The sequence below is a fragment of the Saccostrea echinata genome, unplaced genomic scaffold (assembly GCF_033153115.1).
Source record: "Saccostrea echinata isolate AGI-Se365-2 ecotype Australia unplaced genomic scaffold, CSIRO_AGI_Sech_v1 ptg000002l, whole genome shotgun sequence".
Taxonomy (NCBI): Eukaryota; Metazoa; Mollusca; class Bivalvia; order Ostreida; family Ostreidae; genus Saccostrea; species Saccostrea echinata.
The window spans coordinates 17,937,302-17,960,201 of NW_026889751.1; the positions used below are offsets into that span (position 1 = coordinate 17,937,302).

At 34.4% G+C, this 22,900-nt stretch overlaps 1 protein-coding gene across 2 annotated transcripts; it reads left to right on the forward strand.

Annotated features, from left to right (window-relative positions):
• The first annotated feature begins 1,258 nt into the window (after positions 1–1,258).
• Positions 1,259–20,812, forward strand: LOC133173795 (polypeptide N-acetylgalactosaminyltransferase 13-like). Of its 2 annotated transcripts, none has more exons than XM_061308843.1 (11): positions 1,259–1,371; positions 6,167–6,883; positions 9,348–9,514; positions 9,946–10,123; positions 13,606–13,806; positions 14,821–14,938; positions 16,750–16,938; positions 18,371–18,505; positions 18,653–18,757; positions 18,989–19,123; positions 19,767–20,812. In XM_061308843.1, the coding sequence occupies exons 2-11, from the start codon at positions 6,435–6,437 to the stop codon at positions 19,887–19,889; spliced, it is 1,800 nt and encodes a 599-aa protein (XP_061164827.1). In that variant the 5' UTR covers positions 1,259–1,371; positions 6,167–6,434; the 3' UTR covers positions 19,890–20,812. The 2 variants fall into 2 exon arrangements, with proteins under 2 accessions (XP_061164827.1, XP_061164835.1); XM_061308851.1 differs by lacking the exon at positions 1,259–1,371 and adding an exon at positions 2,570–2,587.
• Positions 20,813–22,900: the final 2,088 nt, after the last annotated feature.

Here is a 22,900-nt window from a genome sequence, read left to right on the forward strand (position 1 = left end):
TCCCTCTGCAATACTTGTCAGTGTATTATAAAAGCCTGTGTAATCATAATAAATGTTGGTAAAACTTTTATTTTAAAGTACATTAGTACATTATTACTGCGACAAACGGCTTTTAAAAAATATTTTGAAATAATAACTTTGTCTACGAATACATACATTGGCAGATTTAACAGCTGTTTAGAGGGAGCTAGAGCGCACCCCCCCCCCGTAAATTTTACTTAAATATGATTAAAAATAGAGGAATTTTAAGGTCTGCATAGATTTAGCAGAAGGAGGGGGTTGTCCCTCACATTCCAGGATTTTTCAGTGTTATATAGTAAAAATTATACTGAAACAAACACTGAAAACAGTATGTGAGAAAAAAAAATGTTTAAGTTTTTCCCACCCTCCGCTGTTTTTATTATTTTTTTTTTATTAGCCCCACTTTAATTGTTATGATTCGCCTTTCTTGAAGGTTCTTCGGCATAACCGAAAACGTTAACTTTTTCTACATTTTACCACAGGTACTTGTTGACAGGACCTCCCCCCCCCCCCCCCGATATATGACCCCGGGCTTGCTGGAATTTTATTTTTTACAATTTATACTTATTACACTTCGTTATCATGTATATCATACAAAAAATTGGGTTAAAACTCAAAATAACCGTTCCATACAAAAAATATCTCACTATATATCTCTCTTATTACATGTATGTATAGTGAGGTATTTTTTGTATAGAACGGTTATTTAGAGTTTTAACCCAATTTTTCGTATGGTATACATGATAAGGAAGTGTAATAAGTATAAATTGTAAAAAATAAAATTTCAACATATCGGGGGGGGGGGGGGTTGAGGGGGTCCTGTCCAGAAGTACATGTACCTGTGCATTTCACATGGAAAGTATATACATTGTAATTATGTGAATATTTATTTAATGTTAGGTACCATAGCTATGTCATGTAATAAACACACATGCAAGATTAAGTATAACGTGGTTTTGCTAACATGTACTTGTGCAGTAAGGTCGGTCTCGATAACGAATACTTGACTGTGCAGCCCCGCAATTTCATATCACAGTAAACGAGTCAGAATGTACTCTCATACACTGTACAATAAGACAGTCTCTCTTTTAGCACGAAGCAAGGATTGACGACCGTGGAATAAATCGATAAAGCAATTCCACGTTAATTGATTTTTTAAAGTCTGCCTACAGCGGCTTTTCTCTGTGATGTTCTTGGACTGAATACGTGCATGTGTTTTGAGATGGCCCCTATTTGGGGAGGGAAATGCACTTGTCTATTTTTAACCATTAAGGGGTCTTCTTGCACTGCATCACTGAGGTTTTTATCTTTAGAGTAAACAATGGACGGCAAAGAACAGGTAAAGACCAGGTAAGACATTTTATACAATATTTCCTACTGCATTTAATGATCAGACTTGTCCATGGTACTTCAACAAAAAATACTCAGTGAACGCTTTTTGAAAATTTATGAATCACACATCATAATCTGTTCAAAACGGCTTCATTTGGGCCCGACTAACAGTTACATATTGACCCCTATTATACATATTTTTACTACTCTCAAGTCTGTATTGTGTATTGAGATCAGGCACTTTATCGGTTTACAATGCAGTTAATAAAACGTTGTGTGTGATAAATGCACACTGGTACACATTGTATATGTGGCCACACACACACACAAACCACTTCCAACTCAGATTTACACTTTTTTCTTACCCCAGCAAATTTTGTAATCGGAAAGTGGGATAGAAATTTGTATACTGAAAAAAAAAACCCATTCTAAATATTGACTTCTGTCAAGGATAGGTATTTAAAGGTAAATGTATATTTCCATACCCATTAATTATATATATAGTATACATGATATGGATTTGATTTTCGATTTAATTGTTTTTTTTATACATTTGATAAAGCAGAGCAAAAGTTGGTTTTGAGTTAAAGTTGAAGACAATTACTCTCCATATATTTGTGTAATTTGCTAAATATGTATTATGTCATCTGACTAAATAACAAGAAAAGATTTATTTTAACATGATTCATTGATGAAATATTTTAAAGTTGTGTATTTGAAAATGAAAATTTAGATAATCTGTGCATATTATGCTACATTTTTTATTACCATGTGAAGTGTCGTCCTCTGTTTACAAAAATAGATATGTAGAAATTATTCATAAAACGGTTGGGATTTGGCGAGTCCCTCGTTATATATTCAAAGTGGACAGGTAACTAGATGTCAACAAAATGACCTTAGCTATATTTTATTTTGTATATACATGTATACATGAGTATACTACTGTCTCAACGTACGTGACCCGGTAATGTGTGGAAGCAGTTAAGGATTAACACAAAATATACATAAAAAGTATATTCTTTCCAAGATGATTAATGAGAGGACTTACATGAAGTGTTAGATAGTTATCTAAACCAAAACATAGTTGGTTGTAAGGTTTGCACTACAGTGTCCGGGTTAGATGTTGAGGAGTGGGAAGTTTGACAGGTGGTCTGGCTGTCCCAAGCCCCTGTGAAGAATTGATTAGCCTCTCAGGTTATTTTATCTATTTCGGGACTTCATTAACAACGATAAGGTATGTTGATATGGAGTGAAGGTGTTTTGTGCTGTATCTGTAATTATTTATGTACTTTTAGTCCTTTTTTTTCCCTTTGACGATTAATTCTCTTGCAATTGTTAAAGTTCATTACCTCCTGCACATCGTACATTTATCACAGTATGTGTAAACCCTGTGAGAAGATACAGTCATTGTTTTCTTTTGAAATGAAAAACTCGAATCGGATTTAAAATGTCAAATCATTTTAAATGTGAAAATTATTCAATTTTGAAAAAAGTTAACTTCTGTTTGTGAACAAAGATCTTCTGTGGCTAATGCTTTTCATTAAATACACCTGCGTATAATGTTAAAAAAACTTTTCCTGTTGAAATGCAATTTTTATTGTATAATTTATTTCATATTGATAATTTTACTATTTTAAAAAGAAGGGGGTATGGGTCATATAACGTGAAACTAGAAATTTGTATACATTTATTAACTACAAGGAATGACATTTTTTTCCCAAGAGAAACTTAAAATTCCCTCATACAAGAAGTTTAACGACAAATCATTCCCATTTGCCTAATCTGTTATACACGTGAGTGCCCCTTTTCTATTGCAATTGTTAACACGTTGTATATCAGTTTCAATGCGATCACTCTTTATTAAAGTGCAGTCCTTTTCTTTGATTTTGCTTGCTAACGAGGATATATGAATGAAATACCACAGTGTGCATTTATAATTAATCCTTCTCGATTTAGAACTTTAATGTGCGAAATAACGTGCTTGCACCAGTGAAAAAAAAGTTTATACATGTTTTAATATTTACTAGATGTCACGTACATCGTGTTCCTGCGTTTCTTCAATTGTTAAATGCATACAAGTAAAGATGTATATACAGCGTACGATTGAAAAAAAAATGAAGAAAATTCAGGTGACTTAATTTGATTCAGGTGATTAATTTAAGGAACAATTCGTTATACAACACTTTGGATTTGTTAAACAATTAACATATGTTAATGCTCGTAAGTTTTTTAGGGAAAAAAAATAGGTACATGTACGCTTGAATGCGTGAAAATTTGTGACAGTTACCAAGATAAATGCATACCACTGTGTCTACAATTAATTTATTTATTTTTTGAAAAACGGACCACAAAGGCTACTTTGCATAAAGTGTTCCTAACCTATTATGAAGTTATATTTGCTAAATAGACAGAAGTTTCTATTCTTTGTATTTGTTTTGTTTTATATATCAGTGAGACAGACTTGTAGAGTGGATACCCACGTACTTGTGTTATTTGAATAAGCCCGGAATTACAAACACTGTAATGCGGAAACTCCATATTAATCCCTACTATAAGACGTGTTTTAAATGTGTTATTATTAGATTTCTTGACAGTAGCTATGCCCCCCCCCCCCCCCCGGAAGAATCCGACGTTTTTCCCTTCCCTGACTGATAAATAAGAAATATCATTTGACTTACAATTACTATTAGTATTTAAAAGTCATAGGAAAAAGGCTTGTTTTTAAAATGAAATTATGTAATGTGAAACATACAACTTTATAAAATAACGGATTATGTATTTATTGAAGTTATCACAACACGTGTATCAATCGAACACGTGTTTACTTACGCGGGTATGTTAAGGCTACACCCAGAGATATACTACAGTGACTTGCTTCTACAATATGACGTCATAGTAAGCTGTATGACGTGAAGTTTAGAAATAATGATTTCTTAATATCTAAATTTTAAGTTTAATTTCAGGTCCAAGAAATGAATGGAATCATTCAAAAGCATAATATAAACAAAATCATGTCGTTTTGGGTGGTATAAACAGCTAAGGATTTATCACGGGGGTTAAATACCAAACCCATGACGTCATAACAATTGATCAAATATTTGCCGAGTGAAAATTAAACGTGACGAGAAGTCATGTAAACAAATATGTAAAATGGGAGTTTTAAAGCATATACCGTGAATGTTATGTGTGATTCATAAGGAATTAAAGATTAAGAATCAGGTACGCTGATATATTCTAATCATGTTTTCCTATAATGAACACAGGCAGTGCTTTAAAATCCCGATCAGCCTTTCCTCTGTCGTTCTATAACAACAAAGTTACAAAAGTTCACCACTACGCCGCATACTTTGAGACATATTTTTTGTTTGTATCGAAAGCTTGTATTCTATAGTACTTGGAAAGTCCTGCTAGAATCGTGTGATTAACATGAATTGATGACAATTCCTTGATCGTTTGTACAAAATGTAATAATTTTGGTAAGGTTTCATGCGAAACTTTGAAATAATTTTTTCTGTGTCGGGAGAGTAGGATTCTAGCAGCACTTTTCATGATCCAGTGATGTTTTTACATAATTATTTTCACAAAAAGAATTCAATTATCCCCGGGGTAGTGTTGAACTTTTTACTTTTTCATTAAGGCAATTTTTCTATTTATAGACGTCACGTGATGACGTCGTAGTGGAATGCTTCTTTTAGCCTAAAACTCAATGACGTCTATACAATGGATAATTATAGTAAATGTTTTATCTATGGCTTTTCCGATTTATCAATGTTACATTTTACGAAAAAAGTCTAAATTCTCCGAAATATGATCTGGGTACTGCCTTAACATACCTGCGTAGTGTTTGTTATGTAGACTGTCATTCTGATTGGTTACTGTATTTTTAGAATACCTGTTCTACAGTATTCTTTTAAAGCACGCACGCTTTACTCTATATAATAGTTTAACGCCATTCGAAGGCTCTCTCTCAGTGCAGTAAGACGTTTCCCCGCCTACCATCGTCGCAAGCCACGGGTTTTGTGTCCATTCTATTTCCACAAACCCGTGGCTGTCTCCTACAAATTTCTCTCGTTCTCATGAATATTGATAACATACATTCAACAAATGGAATAGCATCTGACGCTTCAAGTCAGAACCAATGAAAATGATCAGTCTATCTTGTACTTGGGTGTAACCATAACCACGAGCTGTACATCAACTTCGGTTCGAATTCCCTTTCTTTACGAGTAACGCTATTCAGCGTTCTCACGCAACGTCTACATTCGAAACCCTGTATTTTAATGTAAAATCTTGTAAGTATTTTAAAATATACGTTACTCACCTCTGTTCTTAAGGATCTATCGTATTTTTTTTTCAATAAATCTGCCACGCATAGCAAACATGATTTCATTATGGGCGCCGCCATTTAAGCGTAATCAAAAATTGCTACAGAGTGATTTCATTGGTCAAGGTAAATCTGGCGTCACTTAATAAATATTCAATGATTCAGTCGCGAGAACGAGAGAATTTGGTAGGAGGCAGCCACGGGTTTGTGGAAATAGAATGGACACAGAACCCATGGCTTGCGACGATGCCCGCCTACCTGCCCTCACAAATACCATCTTTGATTTGATCAATTATATGTTTTTGTTTTTGTAGATATATAAGAGTTGCGACGATGGAAAGTTGTATTTGAATATTAGTTTGTAATATTAAACTGCACTTACGAGAGCGCTTCTGTACATATATACGTGTTGTTATTTATTTTATGAATTATTCGTGTTCGTTTGAGTAGAAACGAATAAGAACATAAATTCATTTTTTTATCTTTCAGGTTGACTTGGCAGTAGGGAGCTAAATCAGTCCATTACACGGGTGGATTGTAACATTGACATCTGACTTGTCATGGTCCATTGATTTTACATAGTAAATCTCCGGAGGTCTGGTTTAACATGTGTAATAGAGATTTAAACAATTCACCTAAACAACACTTTAGAATTCTGTGATTGAAAGAGTGAAAATGAAAGAAGAAAAAATGTGATCTCGTGAAGTCTGATCCTGTTTTTTTTTCTTCTGGAATTTAACTGTACTTTTAATGGACTATGCGCCTTACGTACCGATATATAGTAGCGTGTGTTGCGGTCATACTGTTGGTGTGTACGTACCAGGTTTACATTTTGTCTCGTGATGGTTCCTTCCTCAATCGACTACCGAAGACTAGAAAAAGAACGGATATTGTGTCGGTTGCGAGATCTGGTTCGATTCTCGGCAATAACACCAGAAATGACCGAAACAAGGTTTCAAAGGGTGTAATTGTGACCATAACAGCAGAGGAATATAGACAAAATCCAAATCTCAAAACAGGAAATCCACTTATTGACGATTATGGGGAAAATGATCTCACGAAAACTGGTGAAATGGGGAGGGGGGTCACGTTTGTGGGGAAGGAGAAGGCCGCGGCAGCGAAGAGAATGCAGCTCTACAACATCAATGTTATGGCCAGTGACCTCATCCCCCTGAACAGACTGGTACCAGACTCAAGGCCGTCAGAGTTAGTACATTGTCTGTTTCAATCTACCTTAATCTTGACTGAGTTAATGTTCATCATGAGTAATGAGCCCTGCAAGTTATGATTTATTTTCTTTTCTTTACTTAGAGGGCGAAGATCAAGAAAACATTTTAGTATCATATTATTATTACTTACCCCCCCCCCCCCCCCCCCCGTCTTAAAAAAGAACGTTTTTGAACACTAACAAGATTTAAGGTTTGTTTAGTGTAGAGGTTATATCATTTACAATATTTATATGATTGCATGCTTTATAATGCTTTGTATTGAGGGGCTCCTTATTACGACAACGCGGATTTAAATAAACGTACTTGTATTTCCTTTTCTTTTTAAATGGATATAGTAAACGATGATTTAATCATCCTGGGGATATGAAATTCAATATCGGCAGGTTATGTATACAGGGAATGTTGATTTCAAAACTTTATTTTTCCCGAGGATATTATTTTCAATTATAAATATTACACAGTCGATAAATGAATTGAAATGCTACAAGTCAATGGAGTCTTATCATCAAACCATTTCGTTCCCTCTGGTCAAAGTTAATGATTTTAATCGGTTTCTGCTCTACAGTTTTAACATCAGCTGTTTAAAGAGCCTTATCACCGCAATATGACCATCGGATATAGAATGCATATATTATATAACTATACGTGTAGAGATAGGAATGCATGTATGTGTGTATATAAATGAATACAAAATATACATTTTCATTCTTTCGGCGTTAAAAAGAGGTCTAATTCCATGGTATTTTATGCAGTTAGAGTGATCTGTCTTAAGATGTAAAAGTTAAATCTACAGTGTAGTACTCATTTTTTAATCATTTCATGTATTCTTATTTGCATGTATTTTCCCCATTTAGGTAAGCAACTGTATTTTTCTCAATACTTCGTTGTAAATGGTTGGTTCCCTATGTTGGAAATGAAATGAAATAGATAAACTTATTAATATTTACACTTTTATACCCATTATATCTTTCTCAGTTTCCATAAAATATGTTTCATTAATGTATACACTGAGCAAAACTCGACTGTTTACAAAAATTTATTTCCGTTACAATAACACATTAGGTATAAGATATTTTCTCAATATTTTGTTCTCTCAGAATTGTACACAACGTCAAACACAGTAACTAGTATAAAGTCTAGTCGCCTCTTTCGTAAATTACTGCTCTGCAGTGACTTCTCGTGGATACAATATATCTTTGTATAGTTTGTTGTTCAATTTGTTGCCAAACAATGAAGATCTCTTTCCAATTCCTGGATAGCGTGCTGTGTATGTACGGATTGTCCTAATATTTCTTTTCAGCATATCCCAGATGTGCTCAGTTGGGTATTGTATCAGGAAACTGAATCACGCAAAAGTTGTTACATGTACATGTACGTATTTGCTGAAAGTTGTTGGGTTGACCGTGCTGTGTGGCAAGGGCCATTAATTGTCCTATGCCAAAATCATGCCTCTACTGGCAGCCCATATGCTAAATAAGCATTGGACGTAGAACATCATCCTGATATTTTCGGGCCTTAAGTCCTCCAACCTGTCTATAAGTGTGCATGGACACATCCGCCCAGAATATAACAGATTCTCCACCACCAAACCGGGCTATCTCTTCCACTGTGTCTTTCACCACATTTCCAATTTATTGAGGTTAATTTTAGTTTCTTCCACAAAAATGACGCTTGCCCAGTCAGCCCTTGTAAGTTGCAAATGTCGTCGTGCCCTTTGCTAATCTTTCAGCCCTGTGTCTCTGTTTTAGAACTGGTGGGTCGTCTTGCTCTGAGATTAACGTCCTGAAACGGTTCCTGATTGAGCTGAAACTAGACGAACGTAAATACTGATGTTATGTGATCTCATATACCCATAACACCTTTTCTGTTTTTGAATTGCAATTATAAATAATTACATTATATGCGTCTTGAGATACTGTGTCTGAGTATCGAAGAGGTCCCAAGACCATAAACTGAGAACAGACTTAAGTCAAAATTTCAAACCAATATAACTTTTGAAATAATTTTGAAAATGAAACAAAATTTTCATCATATATTCGAATTTAGATATTATATAAAATTGCAAATTTTTATGCAAATACATTAAATAAAACTCAAGATATTAAAAATAAAAATTTTGATTTAAGTCTATTCTCAGTTTATGGTCTTGGCTCCTGGGAACATATTGAGGGGGCATCCTAAATTACCATTTATAGCTTTCCATTATAGAGTATGTATTCACAGTATTGGTAAAATTAAAGGGGTCTATCACCCCTAACCTCCACCCAAGTTCTTACCGGCCTATGAATATGAGCAATGCATGCTGAGATATTTTTTTTTAGTTTGGTATTGAGCAGTGTATTTCCCTCACTGAAATCAATTTGCATGATAAAATTATCGTTTAATAGGAAACTAAATTTCTATATCACAGCAACATGATATTTTTCTCTGTCTTATTTTAGATGCAAGAGTCGGACTTACGAACATGATCTCCCTACCACCAGTATCATAATTCCGTATTTTGACGAATGGCCCTCCGTCCTTCTCCGATCTCTATACAGCATTGTCAATCGAACACCCCGACACTTGCTACAGGAAGTCATCCTCATTGACGATGCCAGCACAATGCGTCAGTAAATAATGTTGATTTTTCTAAAATTGATTTTTAAAACATATTTTTGCATACTTTCTAATTTTTTTATTTTAACATTTGATGCGGATAATTCAACAAAAACTTCAGAAGTTTTGTAAAATTTATTTATTTCTTTGATCTTGAAAAGTGCACAATTTTAAGTATGAATTATACTCAATTGTGTTTCATTTTCTGTTAGATTCAGGCTTATACGCATTTGGCTTACTTTTGAAATTCGCAATTTAACAGATATAGAGTAGCAATCTGATTACTGAGTATAGTATCAGTTCATTTGGATCCGTTCACGTAGACCTACGTGAGCGGATCAAAGGATCTAGTGTAAAATAAAAATCACTATGCATACAAACTCAAATATATATATTATGTTAACTCACTGTTTATATATATATTTTTATATTTTGTTATAGCTGAATTAAAAGAATCTTTAGAGGATTACATAGACAAACACTTTCCTAAAGGTCTCATCCGGGTTCTACGCAATACTGAACGTAAGGGTTTAATAGCAGCCCGTCTCCAGGGATGGAGGGTTTCCAAGGGTCAAGTCGTATCCTTCTTCGACAGCCACATGGAGGTCAATGAGAATTGGTTAGTACATGTATTAACATAAATGGTTTAACATGTGTCTCTTCTTCAGAAATTGTTTAAATCTTTTTTAGCTCTGGCAATCAAAATATTACTTGGGGAGTACAACGGTGTTTTTTCAGTGCAGAGTTGTATTTTTAAGCATAGAAGCTCGGAGATTAGGAAAAATATTGATTCTAGTCACTCTCAGTATCTTCCTTTGTATGTACAACTTAAATCTTGATCATAATCTTTTGGAGTTAACAAATTGCCTTTTATTGGAGACTTCGTACTTGGCACAGAGGTAGCTTAATGATCAGAGAGTGGTTTAAACCATGTCAAGGTCATTTGGACAAGGTCAATACATGCATCACTCGGTTATAGAATTCTTTTCCTGGTATATCATGCAATTTCACATCAAGTTGACTCGGATCAAATTCTGTTTGAACAAGGACATGGCCACAGGGATTTCAAGTATAACGTACATTATTCTCTGGTTCATAATCCCACCGTGGATGCAGAAGGATGGGACGCGACCCCTGAAATATATGAGCTGCTTAGCACAATGTTTTCGTTTCATTTGCAGATGTTACAAATGTATTTAAAGATAACACCGTCAACCTTACAGCTTATTTTTAGGGGAGTTAACGAAATGACTTTTTTATGAACGCGGTATTTTTCTAGTGAATCTTGCTGCAGAAATATCTCCATTGAGAAGAAATTCGTTCTGACTTGGGTGCGTTTTAAAGTACATGTATATCAACACCCAGCAGAACAAATATTGCGTGTACATTAATCTGTCTGATTTCCCTTGACGTAAATGTACATGTATGTCGAAGACTTCTGGTCTGAATGAGAAAAGATGACGAATCTGAGTGCATTGAAGTGTCAAATAATTGTTGAAGTATGAAATGACACATTTTAAATTTCTGAACAGTATAGACCAACACTAAATAATTGAGCATTATACATGTACTTTTAATTTTTTTTTCTGTAAATGATGACGTTTGTGTCATCTTCTGACTTAGCTCTTGCTAATTTTGGTATTTACGCCCATTCATTAAATTCAAAGATTAAAACATAATACATTTGCACCGGATTTTAGTTCTACAGTTAAAGTTATAACTACGCTTTTATGTTATCTCGATGAAATGTGATCATGAAGAATAATGATATAAAGGAAATACGTGTACCTAGTACTCCGATGGTAAAAAAAAATCCTATTAAACTTTCGAAATTAGGCAGGCGTCCTATCATTTAAAGGTTTAAAGTTGTACCCAAATAAGAGTATTTTGATGGCAAAAATCATAGTATTGTGAAAGGAAAGTACTATACTCTTTACTTTTTTTGAAAGTAGAAATGCATTTTAACAATTAATTTTAACGTTGCTTCTAACCCGCTAATTTATATGTTTTGCAGAAGCTTGCCTCGAAATGCTTTAATTTTTGGTCAATCAGTGAAAATCAGCGCTAAATTTTAAGTGTACACGTTGAACGTTGACGGTAGATTTAGCTGTCAGTGCCACATGTACATGAGTCGTGGTTCATGAATATGTGTGATACGTAATAGTGTGTAAAACGTAGTCTTATTTAGAGTATTACGTATATTTATTCATACAAGACCTAACTTGTGGTCCGTGCGGGGAATGAACCAAAAGTATGACTTGTGTACAAATTTTTGGTATCATGACGTCAATGATCCCAATTGCACTTCAACGACTTAGCAGCGCAGCTCATACCAATTTCTGCGATATAAATCGTTTGTGATCTGACCGTTGAATAACTGGGCTCAACTCTTTCCACAAAAAGAATAAAACTGTTTTGTCACAAAAAAGCGGTTTTTAGTACTTTGAATGTTTCGTGTGTCGTCTCTTCATGGTTTTGCAAACTGAAAATAAATCTGTAATTTATAGCTGATATTTAGATAGTATACTTCTAAGATTTGGAAATGACTTGCTGATTGAATACTTTTGTTCTAATCAAATTACATCACACTGGTTAAAGGATAACTACACTTAACGCTGGGTTTTGGTTTTTTTCCGTCTCTTCTGTTGCTTATATATCTTAACCTTATTTCACTTTTGTATATTTACTATGGAATTCTATCAATTTGGCAGCAAATTTAAATGTTAAAATGATTTTAGACTGTGATAGAATAAGATAATTCTATGTTTTTTTGGTCCCTACTCCTTTCCAAGTATAGAAATTTTAAACTTACCTGCCCTTGATTCAACATTAGGTATGCATGAGAGGTGGAGCTAACATTGTAGAATGACTCTAAAATTGGACTACGTAAATAACAATGACATGTATTAAATTACGTGATCACTCATCCCCATCTCTCCCTTTATACTGTATGGTACAAGTGCACTACTTATTTACAAAGGTTTCAAAACGAAATTAACGATATGAGCACATACATGTAAGTAAAGAATATTTTGAATCGACGCCCTACAATTCAACATGTTCGAGAAGAGTGTCCTAGTTAGCACAAAAACATGGTATCTTACAAGTCACGTGACGGAGTTTAGTATTCACAGAGTTACCTAAGGTAGGACATCACGTGGTGAATTATAATATTCAACATGTCACAGCCCTTGGTTACAACAGAGAGAGCGAATGTAAGAAGAAGCAGTTTTTTCTCTTTTAAACCATGAGCGCATGTTTGTCTATTAATCTCTTTTTGACACAACATTATTAATGCAAATATACAACTACTGTTAAACGGAGAACAATAGACAAACATGCGCTGACTATGTACAAAGTCAGTGAAAAAGTGGGCGTCCTCATTATCGTACGGAGATTCAAGATATTGTGATGACCCCCACCTATGAAAACTGCTTCGTACTTCGTAAGTACATACTTTTGTTTAATGTAATTACGTGAAGTTGTAGATTACATGTTGACCATTCCTGCAATTAAAAGAAAAATGCTTGTTTTGAAAGTTTATTTTGTCGCAATTTTCGCATGTCCTTTAGTGCAGTCATCCTTTTATAGATAAGATTAAATCAGCACTTAAACTTAATAATGAAACATATGTGTTGATGTTAAATGATATATCAAAGAGAATCTACATGTAGTCATGCATATCATGGTTGAGTTATGATTCCTTTTTTTATTACCGTGGGCATTTGACTTGGCTTTTCTCCCAGGTTCTTTAACATGATTGTATTCAATGCATTAGCATGGGCCTTTTGTTTGGTCAGTGTCTCGGTACTGTTAAACAAGCTTCGAAAACAAACGGTTCAATTCCTCTCCTCGCCATTTTCTCCAGAGCAAAGGGGTAGATTAGGAACCTATGATAAACAATGATGCTGTTCGGTGTTGGAATGATTTTTTTTTTTAGTTTTTGAAGTTGAATCACCGGAAACATGATTAACAAAACAGAAAATATCCGAAAACATTCAATTTCTAACTTCTGTATTAATTATAAAGTTTTTGGTTAATTCATATAAACTGTAAATTTGTAAATAAACTGTAAATATTTTTTTTTACTTTTGGTAACAGGTTACAGCCCCTCCTTACAGAGATTAAAAAGGACCGTAAAACGGTTGCCATGGGAGTACTGGATTACGTAAATGCTGAAACGCTAGAGTACCGTTTCAATGATGGTTATATGACGCGGTACGGCTTTGACTGGCGAATGGTTTTCTTCGAAACTTTCTTTAGACAGGACCAGGTTGGAAAAACAGAGGCTGATACAAGACCGTAAGTTAAGACTTGAGTCTTATGAAAACTAGTATGTATTTTTTAAAGCTTACCTGAGCCGAAGGCTTAAGTGAGCTTTCCTGATCGAAGAGTGTCTGGCGCCCTTCATGTGTGTGTCGTTCGTAAACTTTTTCACATTTACGACTTCTTCTCCAGAAGCACTGGGCCAATTTCAACCAAATTTGCCACAAAGCATCCTTGAGTGAAGGGGATTCAAGTTTGTTCGCAGGAAGTGCCATAACTTCTTTCAAAGGGAGAAAATTAAGAATTTGTGAAAAATTGTTGGCATTTTTAAAATTTTCGCTCGTTTTTTAATAACGTCACAATGCACATAAGGTTGGTTTTCGTTTGACAGTCATCAATTTATATGGAATCATCCTCATAAAGTGTAGATTGAAATTTGTTCAAGTCATGACCCAAGGGTGTAGGGTGGGGCAGAAATTGGGGTTCAAAGTTTAACCTAGGAATATATAGGAAAGTGTTTAAAAATCTTTTCCCCAGGAACAGCAAAACCATGATTAGTCATTTTAGACAGAAGCATCTGGAGGTAGAGTAGATTCAAGTTTGTTCAAATCCTGACCGACCCCCCCCCCCCCCCCCCCCCCCCGGGAGTAAGGTGGGGCCACAATGTGCAATAAAAGTTATACATAGGAATACATGGGAAAAATCTTTAAAAGTTTTCTTCTTAACAACAGCAAATTCATAATTGGTCATATTTATATGGAAGCAATCTCGAGCTCAGGTTTGTAGATTGAATTTTGTTCAAATCATGACCCCTTTGGGTAGGATGGGGCCAGAAAAAGTGATCAAAGTTATACATGAGAATGTGAAAAAAAAATATTTTACTGATGAAGAACAGAAAGACCATAGTTACTCAGGTGAGCTTTGTGACCCACGAGTCTCATGTTTATGTTTTTTGTTGTTTTTTTTGGGGGGGGGGGAGGGGGGGTTTAATGTATATTTTCATTGTAAATTTATTCATTAATTTTTTATTTGCATAAATTAATTTTTTAGCGGTACCGTGATGGTTGGAGCAGCGTATGCCATTGACAGTAAATATTTTGGGGAGATTGGATCTTATGACGAGGGAATGAAAGTATGGGGAGGGGAAAATCTGGAGATGTCATGGAGGGTAATTTTTTTTTCCTTGATATAAATTAATTTTGCAGTTTTCATGGTCATCAGTTCCTTAAATGGTTATCCCTATCTTTCCACTTCTCTTTGCAAGAGTTACGTGTATATGGTCGCCCGCGTGGCGCAGTGGTTGCCCTAGAGTCGCGGTGTAAGGAGTTGAACCTTACGTCGCGGGTTCGAATCCACTGCGGGACGTGGAGACTGGCCCTTCAGAGGAGACCGTATAAACCCAGGTCTCGTGTCGCAGTAGGTGCTGGCACGAAAAAGATCCCTCACTGCTCAATGGCCCTAAGTGCCGAGTATAGCTGAAAATTTGCAGCCCTCTACCGGCAAGTTGTGGCGTCTTCATATGACAACAAACAAAACAATAGATCACTCAACGCTGGTTTAGATTACACTCAGAAAAATGATTATTTTGTAAGGGAACAAAGTACCCCTATGTAACAGGCATTGGCAAATCAGTATTTTATATCGACCCACTGTAAATAGCTTTCAGATACACAAAAGAAAACATTGATCTTGATTCAGCATGTTTAATGCAGCATTTTAACCGAAAAACAAAAGGCACAGGAGAAGTCGTTATAAACAGTGGGATTTCAAGGACAAACAGTATCGACTTTTGCGATCAGCATTAATATTTACTGTCATTGTCTCTTCAAAACACGATCAGCCAAACTGGCATTCAAATCCGGATGCATAAATAATAATGATTATGATGAGGAATTGATAGCATCGGTAAGGCACCGGTCCGCCATTCTCTTACTTAAATACATTCGAATCCAGTAAGTAAGGGGAAAAGATGATTATACTTAGTAAATATTAAATCCAACAGATGTCTCTCCTTAACCATATAAAATAGCATGCTCCTTAAACTAAGGTATATTTTGTCTAATAATATTTTTTTACAGTTTATCGGAAAACATCAAATTTTTGTATACTTATTGGAAACGCATATTTGCGTGTTTCATTGGTTTTGTGCGAATAGCGCGCCCACAACAAAAGAACTACATGCGATAAGAGCAAATAATTGCCCCCATTAAAATTTTTAACATTCCTAAAAATATACACAATTGTATATGTTGTATGAACAATCTTAATTGACAAAAATTATTATTGTATGGAAGTAGATTATCGGCAATTCTTGTTTCAGTAACGTCACAAACTACATGTATTTGGATTTTCTCTTATTTTTACGAAAGAGGACAAAATGAACGAAATTTGGTCAATGTTGGGTATAGAATTTATTAAGTGCAAGCTTGCCTCAAAACATTCATATATTTCATTGAAATTATAATTCTAGATCTACACAATATATCAAAAGATCTAGCTGGGGCAGACCTACGCTCCATGACTTTTCATCAAAGTATCGACGTAAAATACACGTTTTCCTCTCAAAATCATTGAAATTCTGAACTTGCGTCATCTTTTTGACGTCATATTTAACATATTGCGTCATAGCTGATGAAGATAAGAAGTCTGCCGATACCCCCTAGGTAAAGAACATAATTATATATTTCTACATCAAAGTTTAATTTTGGGGGCAGATATTGGTCATCATAGAATATAGTCCTTTGTCCGCGAACTTTTTTAACAATCTTCGTGCATGTACAATGTATTATAATAGTTGACAAGATTTCATCATTAATAATCACTAATCAGTGCAATCTGGAACTTAGTACTTTTAGGTTACCCCTTAGCTTGACCAAGCAAATTTTAAAAAATAAATTTATATATATTTATATTTTTGTTACTTTAAATATTATTGTTGATATTATTAACATTAAGTACATACTAGTATTACTTTTACAGGTGTGGATGTGTGGGGGTAGGCTCGTACATCTACCTTGTTCTCACCTGGGACACATCCCCCGGTCCCAGCCCTACTCTTTCCCCGGAGGAAGGAGAAGCATTGAGGTGTATAACTACAAGAGGGCGGTAGAAGTGTGGGTTGATCCGGAGTATAGAGGGTTTATCTATGACCACTTCGACGAAATGAAGGTAAATCATGATAAGAAAAAAATAATAATAGCCTCAGAGCATCTAAACCTAGAATAGTAAGCATCCACGTGGTAAAATTCTTTTATGTGAATTCAATGCGGTGATGTGTTTAGTCGTGCGTAGCTTACTGAATCTGATAAAAGCCACTTCTTTGATTTCACCCTCGAGTTACTCACGAATTCTACAAACAAAATTTAATTTTGCCAGATCTGGAGTTTACAAGTTTCGCTTCTTTCACTGTACATTTTTTCGATCATTGTTTTTCTTTTATCTTCAAAGTTGTTTGTTCTATCGCGAAATCGACGACATTGAAATCACAGTAAAAATGCAACTTTTAATATACACTTTATGATTTAGAAAATAAATCATTTCAAAGGAATTACCGATACCATAATCATTTTATAGGTAGATATGTATAATTCTGTATAATAATCGAGCTAAAAAGTATACATTCATGCAAACATTCAAGCCGTAATAAAAAAAGAACAATCACTATTGATGTGAAATTGTTTTTGATAAATGTCTCTATTAAATGTAGATTTTTATGTGACGAATGGTGGAAAGTTTCACTGCTTATATGGATTTTACAGTCAATAAAACATCATTGTTCTGAAATCTTTTGTTTAATCACCTTCCATGTGTAATTTAAAAAAAAAGCATCACATTTGCAAGTGATTGATAACAACCTATATTCGATTATTTTAAACCAAAGAAATGACAATGATCGATAATATTTCTAAAGTCTGCATGTATATGAAACATTGTTTCTTATTTGAGGCATTCATATATTGATTAAGACACATATCACTATTATCTACACAGTATCTACACATTACCTTGTATCTACAGACTTATTGTATACAACGTTGAACATTCGATGTTCAAAATTCATTGTACCGCAGGGAGGGCTAAGACCAATTTACATTGCATGTACAGAGTGAAAGCTGTCCTTAAGTGGTTTTACAAAAACTGCTTAAATGCAGTTGTAATTAAATAACTCGGACGCTTTATTTTCAATTTCTTCTTATCACTACAGTAACTCCCACCATAACATCCAATTTTTTTTTACCTAATTAAGGAATAGGGATTTATTCGTTATGATAAGAAAAAAGTACAAGATGTGCATGCAGTGTGATGCAGAAGTTATTATTATCATGTATTTTCGTAAACAAAGGATCTCCAAGTTCGCATGGGAAACCCTTGGTTTGCAAAATGCTCATGTTCTTTTGCAAATTCAACCCTTAACTGATAATTTAAGCTTTTAATAAAATCCCAAATTCAATAAATTAAGAAAAGAAGAAATTGCGTTTATTCTGTGTATTCCCAATTTTTGGAAGAACGCTTTCCATAAAAAATAACGCAAAGAAATTTTTTTAATGCTGAACGAGATGGGTAATGATTGGATAAAGCAAGAGCGGTAACTCTTTTTCAGACTCTACACGCTGGGGACTTGAGTCCCAGAATTCAATTGAAAAAGGATCTCCAGTGTAAAAATTTCACTTGGTTTATCGACAATGTGTGGCCGGAGCTTTTCATCTTCAATAGGAATGTCCAAGCCTGGGGATCGGTAAACCATCGTTGTTTTGTTAGATCTATTGTTTCAAGGGAAAAAAAGAATTTGGTAGCTTTGAAGTGCAGACTTGTAGCAGAATTCAAGCGAAATCAAGCATTGAAATAATTTCCAAATTAATCTACTTCTTTTGTTTGATTACAGTTGCGCAATGTGAACGACAATAAATGCTTCGACAATCATCAGTATTTGTTCCAAGCTCCTGAGCGTCTTTTCTTTGAACCGTGCCATTTTAAACTTGCTACGCAGGTTAGCACAATTCAGAAAACTATTCTGTAAATGATTAACTTTCTAATAAAAACTCTCAAGCTTAATGTTTTTAAGAAGGATAAAATTGACAATTGCCATTTCTATGTAAACTCGAATTAAAAAAAAAACATGTAAACCCCACAAAACGTTTGTTTGCTTAAGTTTTTCCCTGTTGTTTCTTTTCACAAACTGAAATTTTGTCATAACTAGGTTTTCAATTAAATTTAAAAGGGGTTTTCTCTGACGAATGATAATTTATTGAGGACTTCCTTACAATGCGTGGTGCTAAAAGAAAATCAAGAAGGCGCTCGTCCGATGTTAGAGGACTGCATTATAGGTCCCAGGGATAAGTGGACCCACGTTAAGGTAAGAGTGGGAAGGACCGAATGTCTATGAACATATTTCATGGGTACAAATGAACCCACACTAATGAGAGATGAGGATGTAAAGAGAGAAGGACTAAAGTAAGATAACTGTGTTATAGTCAGAGGTACAAATGAACCTATCCTAAGGAAAGAGATGAGGCTGTCTTGTTCTCTTGGCTGGGGGGAGGGGGGGGGGTGAGGATCATAGGACAAATGTCAAGGTAAGAAGATTGTTCCATGAAGCCAGAGTACAGTGAAACTAACACTAGGGCAAAATTAATTTGTATCATTAGACTGAGAGATAAGAGGAACCATTTGAGACTACTGTTTTATGACAGGGATAGGACACAAATGGACCCAAGTCAAAGTAACATAAGACCTACTTGTACATGTAGATGTGTTTCATATATGACAGAATCAGATGGGAATACAAGGGGACATATATCAAATTATATAATGAATGTTTGATAACAGACAACATACATGTACATAATTATTAAGCTTTTTTTTTATCTTAGTCAAATTAATTTCATTATTTTTATAAAAAGGTTAAAAAAAATTAGCAATATATATTTCTTCAAATAGTTCATTTGCATGAAAGTAGACATCAGACTTCATGATTTGTTTTTTGTATATTTTTACAGAACAGTTATATAAGACATGAAAAGACCGGTCTGTGTTTGGATGTGGATCCAGCAGGCATCGTAGCGAAAAAATGCGCGCCAGGGGTAAAAACACAACAATGGCAGTTCAATTACTATGTTTGACAAAAACATGGATTTTAGTTCATTTATAAAATTTCAATGTATATATCATTCAACGTTCCATTGTTAATTGTTAAAAGTTTTGAAATATTATCTCGCAAGGATAAACAGGCTCTGTGGACGTAAATGATGCATAAATTACATGTATGTCTTATTTGCAATGAATGTGGCCCAAATGAAGGTTACATGTTATCAAACCTTGTTGACACTCGAATGTGATTGAATGATGACAAAAGTGTGATTGGATGATGACAAAATGCACCTGTAATTACAAAGATGTGATTGGATGATGACAAAATGTAATAACAAAGACGTGATTGGTTAATTACAAAGAAGTGATTGGTTGAGATTATTATGATGTGATTGGTTGATTATAAAGATGTGATTGGTTGATTATATTATAAAGATGTGATTGGTTGATGACACAAAATCATTTTAGTGGGTAAATGTGGATATGACTTTGTGTTCAATTTTTGTTGGCATAATAATTTAGTAAGTTGCTCATTATGTATGCGTAATGGCATCATGCCGTCTGTATGTGTGTATATGACTATGAATATTAATTTGTATTTACTGGGGATGTGTCTTTGGGTTATGATAAATTAAGGTGAATTGTAAAGGTTTGAAAATATAATCAAATGTTCCTGTTTTACGCTGTGTATGAAATATTCATTATGCCATGCTTTAGTTTCCAACATCTTGATTTGTGACTGTTAATAGAAATATGACATGCTGAATTTTAAAAAAAGATAATGAGCAAGATAATTTAATACAATCAGTACTCATCATTTTGAAATTTTCATTGAATGAGTATATAATTACCTTTTAACTACAATCATGTTTACATTTAATTTTGAAATATTGTGCCATGTAATATATTTGATTTTTGTTTAATTGTTTCTATTTGTGTATTAATGAGGAAATGATACCTTGTTGTTATGATTCAGGATAAGAATCTTAATTAAATGATTTTAATAAAATCTGTAAGTCTAAGTCTTTACTATATTTATTCATTTCCACCAACAAGGTTCGGAAAAGACGTTTTATTTTCACCCATTCTTGTTTGTCTTCGTTATATATTTGAAAGAAAAAACGTAAAGAAGAGATAGCTATTTAAAAAATAAAAGATGAAATCCATAATCGAATGCAGGGTTTTTTCCGACTTTTTATTGAAAAAATTAATTCGGGATAGAATATAGATAAAAAGTCGGCCAAAACAGGTTATTAACTGAGTTGAGTGGTCGTATAGTTCTAATCATGCTCATTCAGACTATATAGGATGGAATACGTTCCATTTCCATTAGAGAACTCTTCAAAGTTAGAGGCGTGTTTGGTCGTCAGACTGGGACAGCATGGCGTTGCGAATAATACAAAACATGCCAATCTCAATCCAATTTTAAATGTTAAATGTATTTGTCATTCCAATTAAAGAATAGAAGAACTAAAAGACATATGTAAGAGAGCGAGAACCCTAAATTTATCATCCATTAATAAAAAATACGACATTTCCGAGGCATGTGTATTGTAGTAAAATTAGGGGACTTTACTGATAATGTCGCCTACCTTAGTATAAGGTGACGACGGAGCACCCAGGTTTACATGATGAATAAATACGGGTACATGCAACAAACACAAAAATAACAGGTAACGTGGTGAAAGGTAGACTGGCAGGACTCGACTGATGTGGGAATCGTGCCGGCACGGGTGGGTAGCTATGAGGTCAGGGTGAAAGGTCATAGGGAATATATTAATATATGCAATTTCACTACATTCCTCCCCGTTTTAATAAAGCAAGGGGCAAATGCTGTAATTTACTCTGAGGAATGCAAACCGAAAATATATGATTATTATTCAAAATGACATGGAAAATGTATGAACTAATTCATGTATCCACATGAACTTGGCCGGAATTACTTCTAGCGCCTTAGTTCTGCAGGATAAACATGTTTGTATGTGGCAAGATCGTATATATGGTTTGATTTGATAATCATGATATATAATCATTAATCAACCTGTATCTTCCACACTGTATCTATAATGATCATGTTTTAGCCATACGCATTCCATATTGTCTATTATGATGAATCTAGTGGGTTTAAACAGTAATATATTTATATTAATCAAAAAGAATACTATTGACCTATGACCTAACATTGACCTACTTCCATGAGAGTCCTGAAACCGAATGATGTTATGACATATGGTTTAATTAGTCTAGTGAGATTCAGTTGTACCAAGGTTAATATATATGATCACTTAATCACGTATACAACTGATTTGCCTAATTAAATTGTGCAGGAGTGCAGTCTATGTTAGAACCTTACAACAGATATATAAATAATATGTAATTTACTGCACTGTTGTGATGTATACTGATAATAACATTATATTTTGATTATTATACTTTGATGTGTGCCGTCACCTTAACTATGATGCATAATACTGTATAACTTTACTAACTTAAAGCCTTAACTAAACTAATTGTATTTTCTTATTACCTAACGTGAGAGCTAAACTAACTGAAGAGTAGGTTTTCTTAATTGCTGGCCAAAGATAGAAGATGCTATGAAACATAACTATTGAAAACGTATTTACAAAATACTTTCCGCATCAGTACCGTCACTTTCTAAGATTAGTAAGCCAGGTATGACACGGAAAAAATATACTTGGTTTAACCAATAACTACGACATGTAACTATATACGTGTAAAGCAATCCGCACCAATACCGTCACTGAGAGAGGTCAGCCAAGTATCTTAACGGAAAGCATAAGGCTATTTACATAGAGCAATCCGCACCAATACCGTCACTGAGAATGGTCAGCCGGGTATCTAACGGAAAGCATAAGATTATCTACGTACAGCAATCCGCACCAATACCGTCACTGAGAAAGGTCAGCCGGGTATCTAACGGAAAGCATGGACTATTTACATTAGGCGATCCGCCATGATATAACGTCACTGAAAAATATCAGCCAGGTATATCCAACGGAAAGCATATGTTGCATGTTCACAC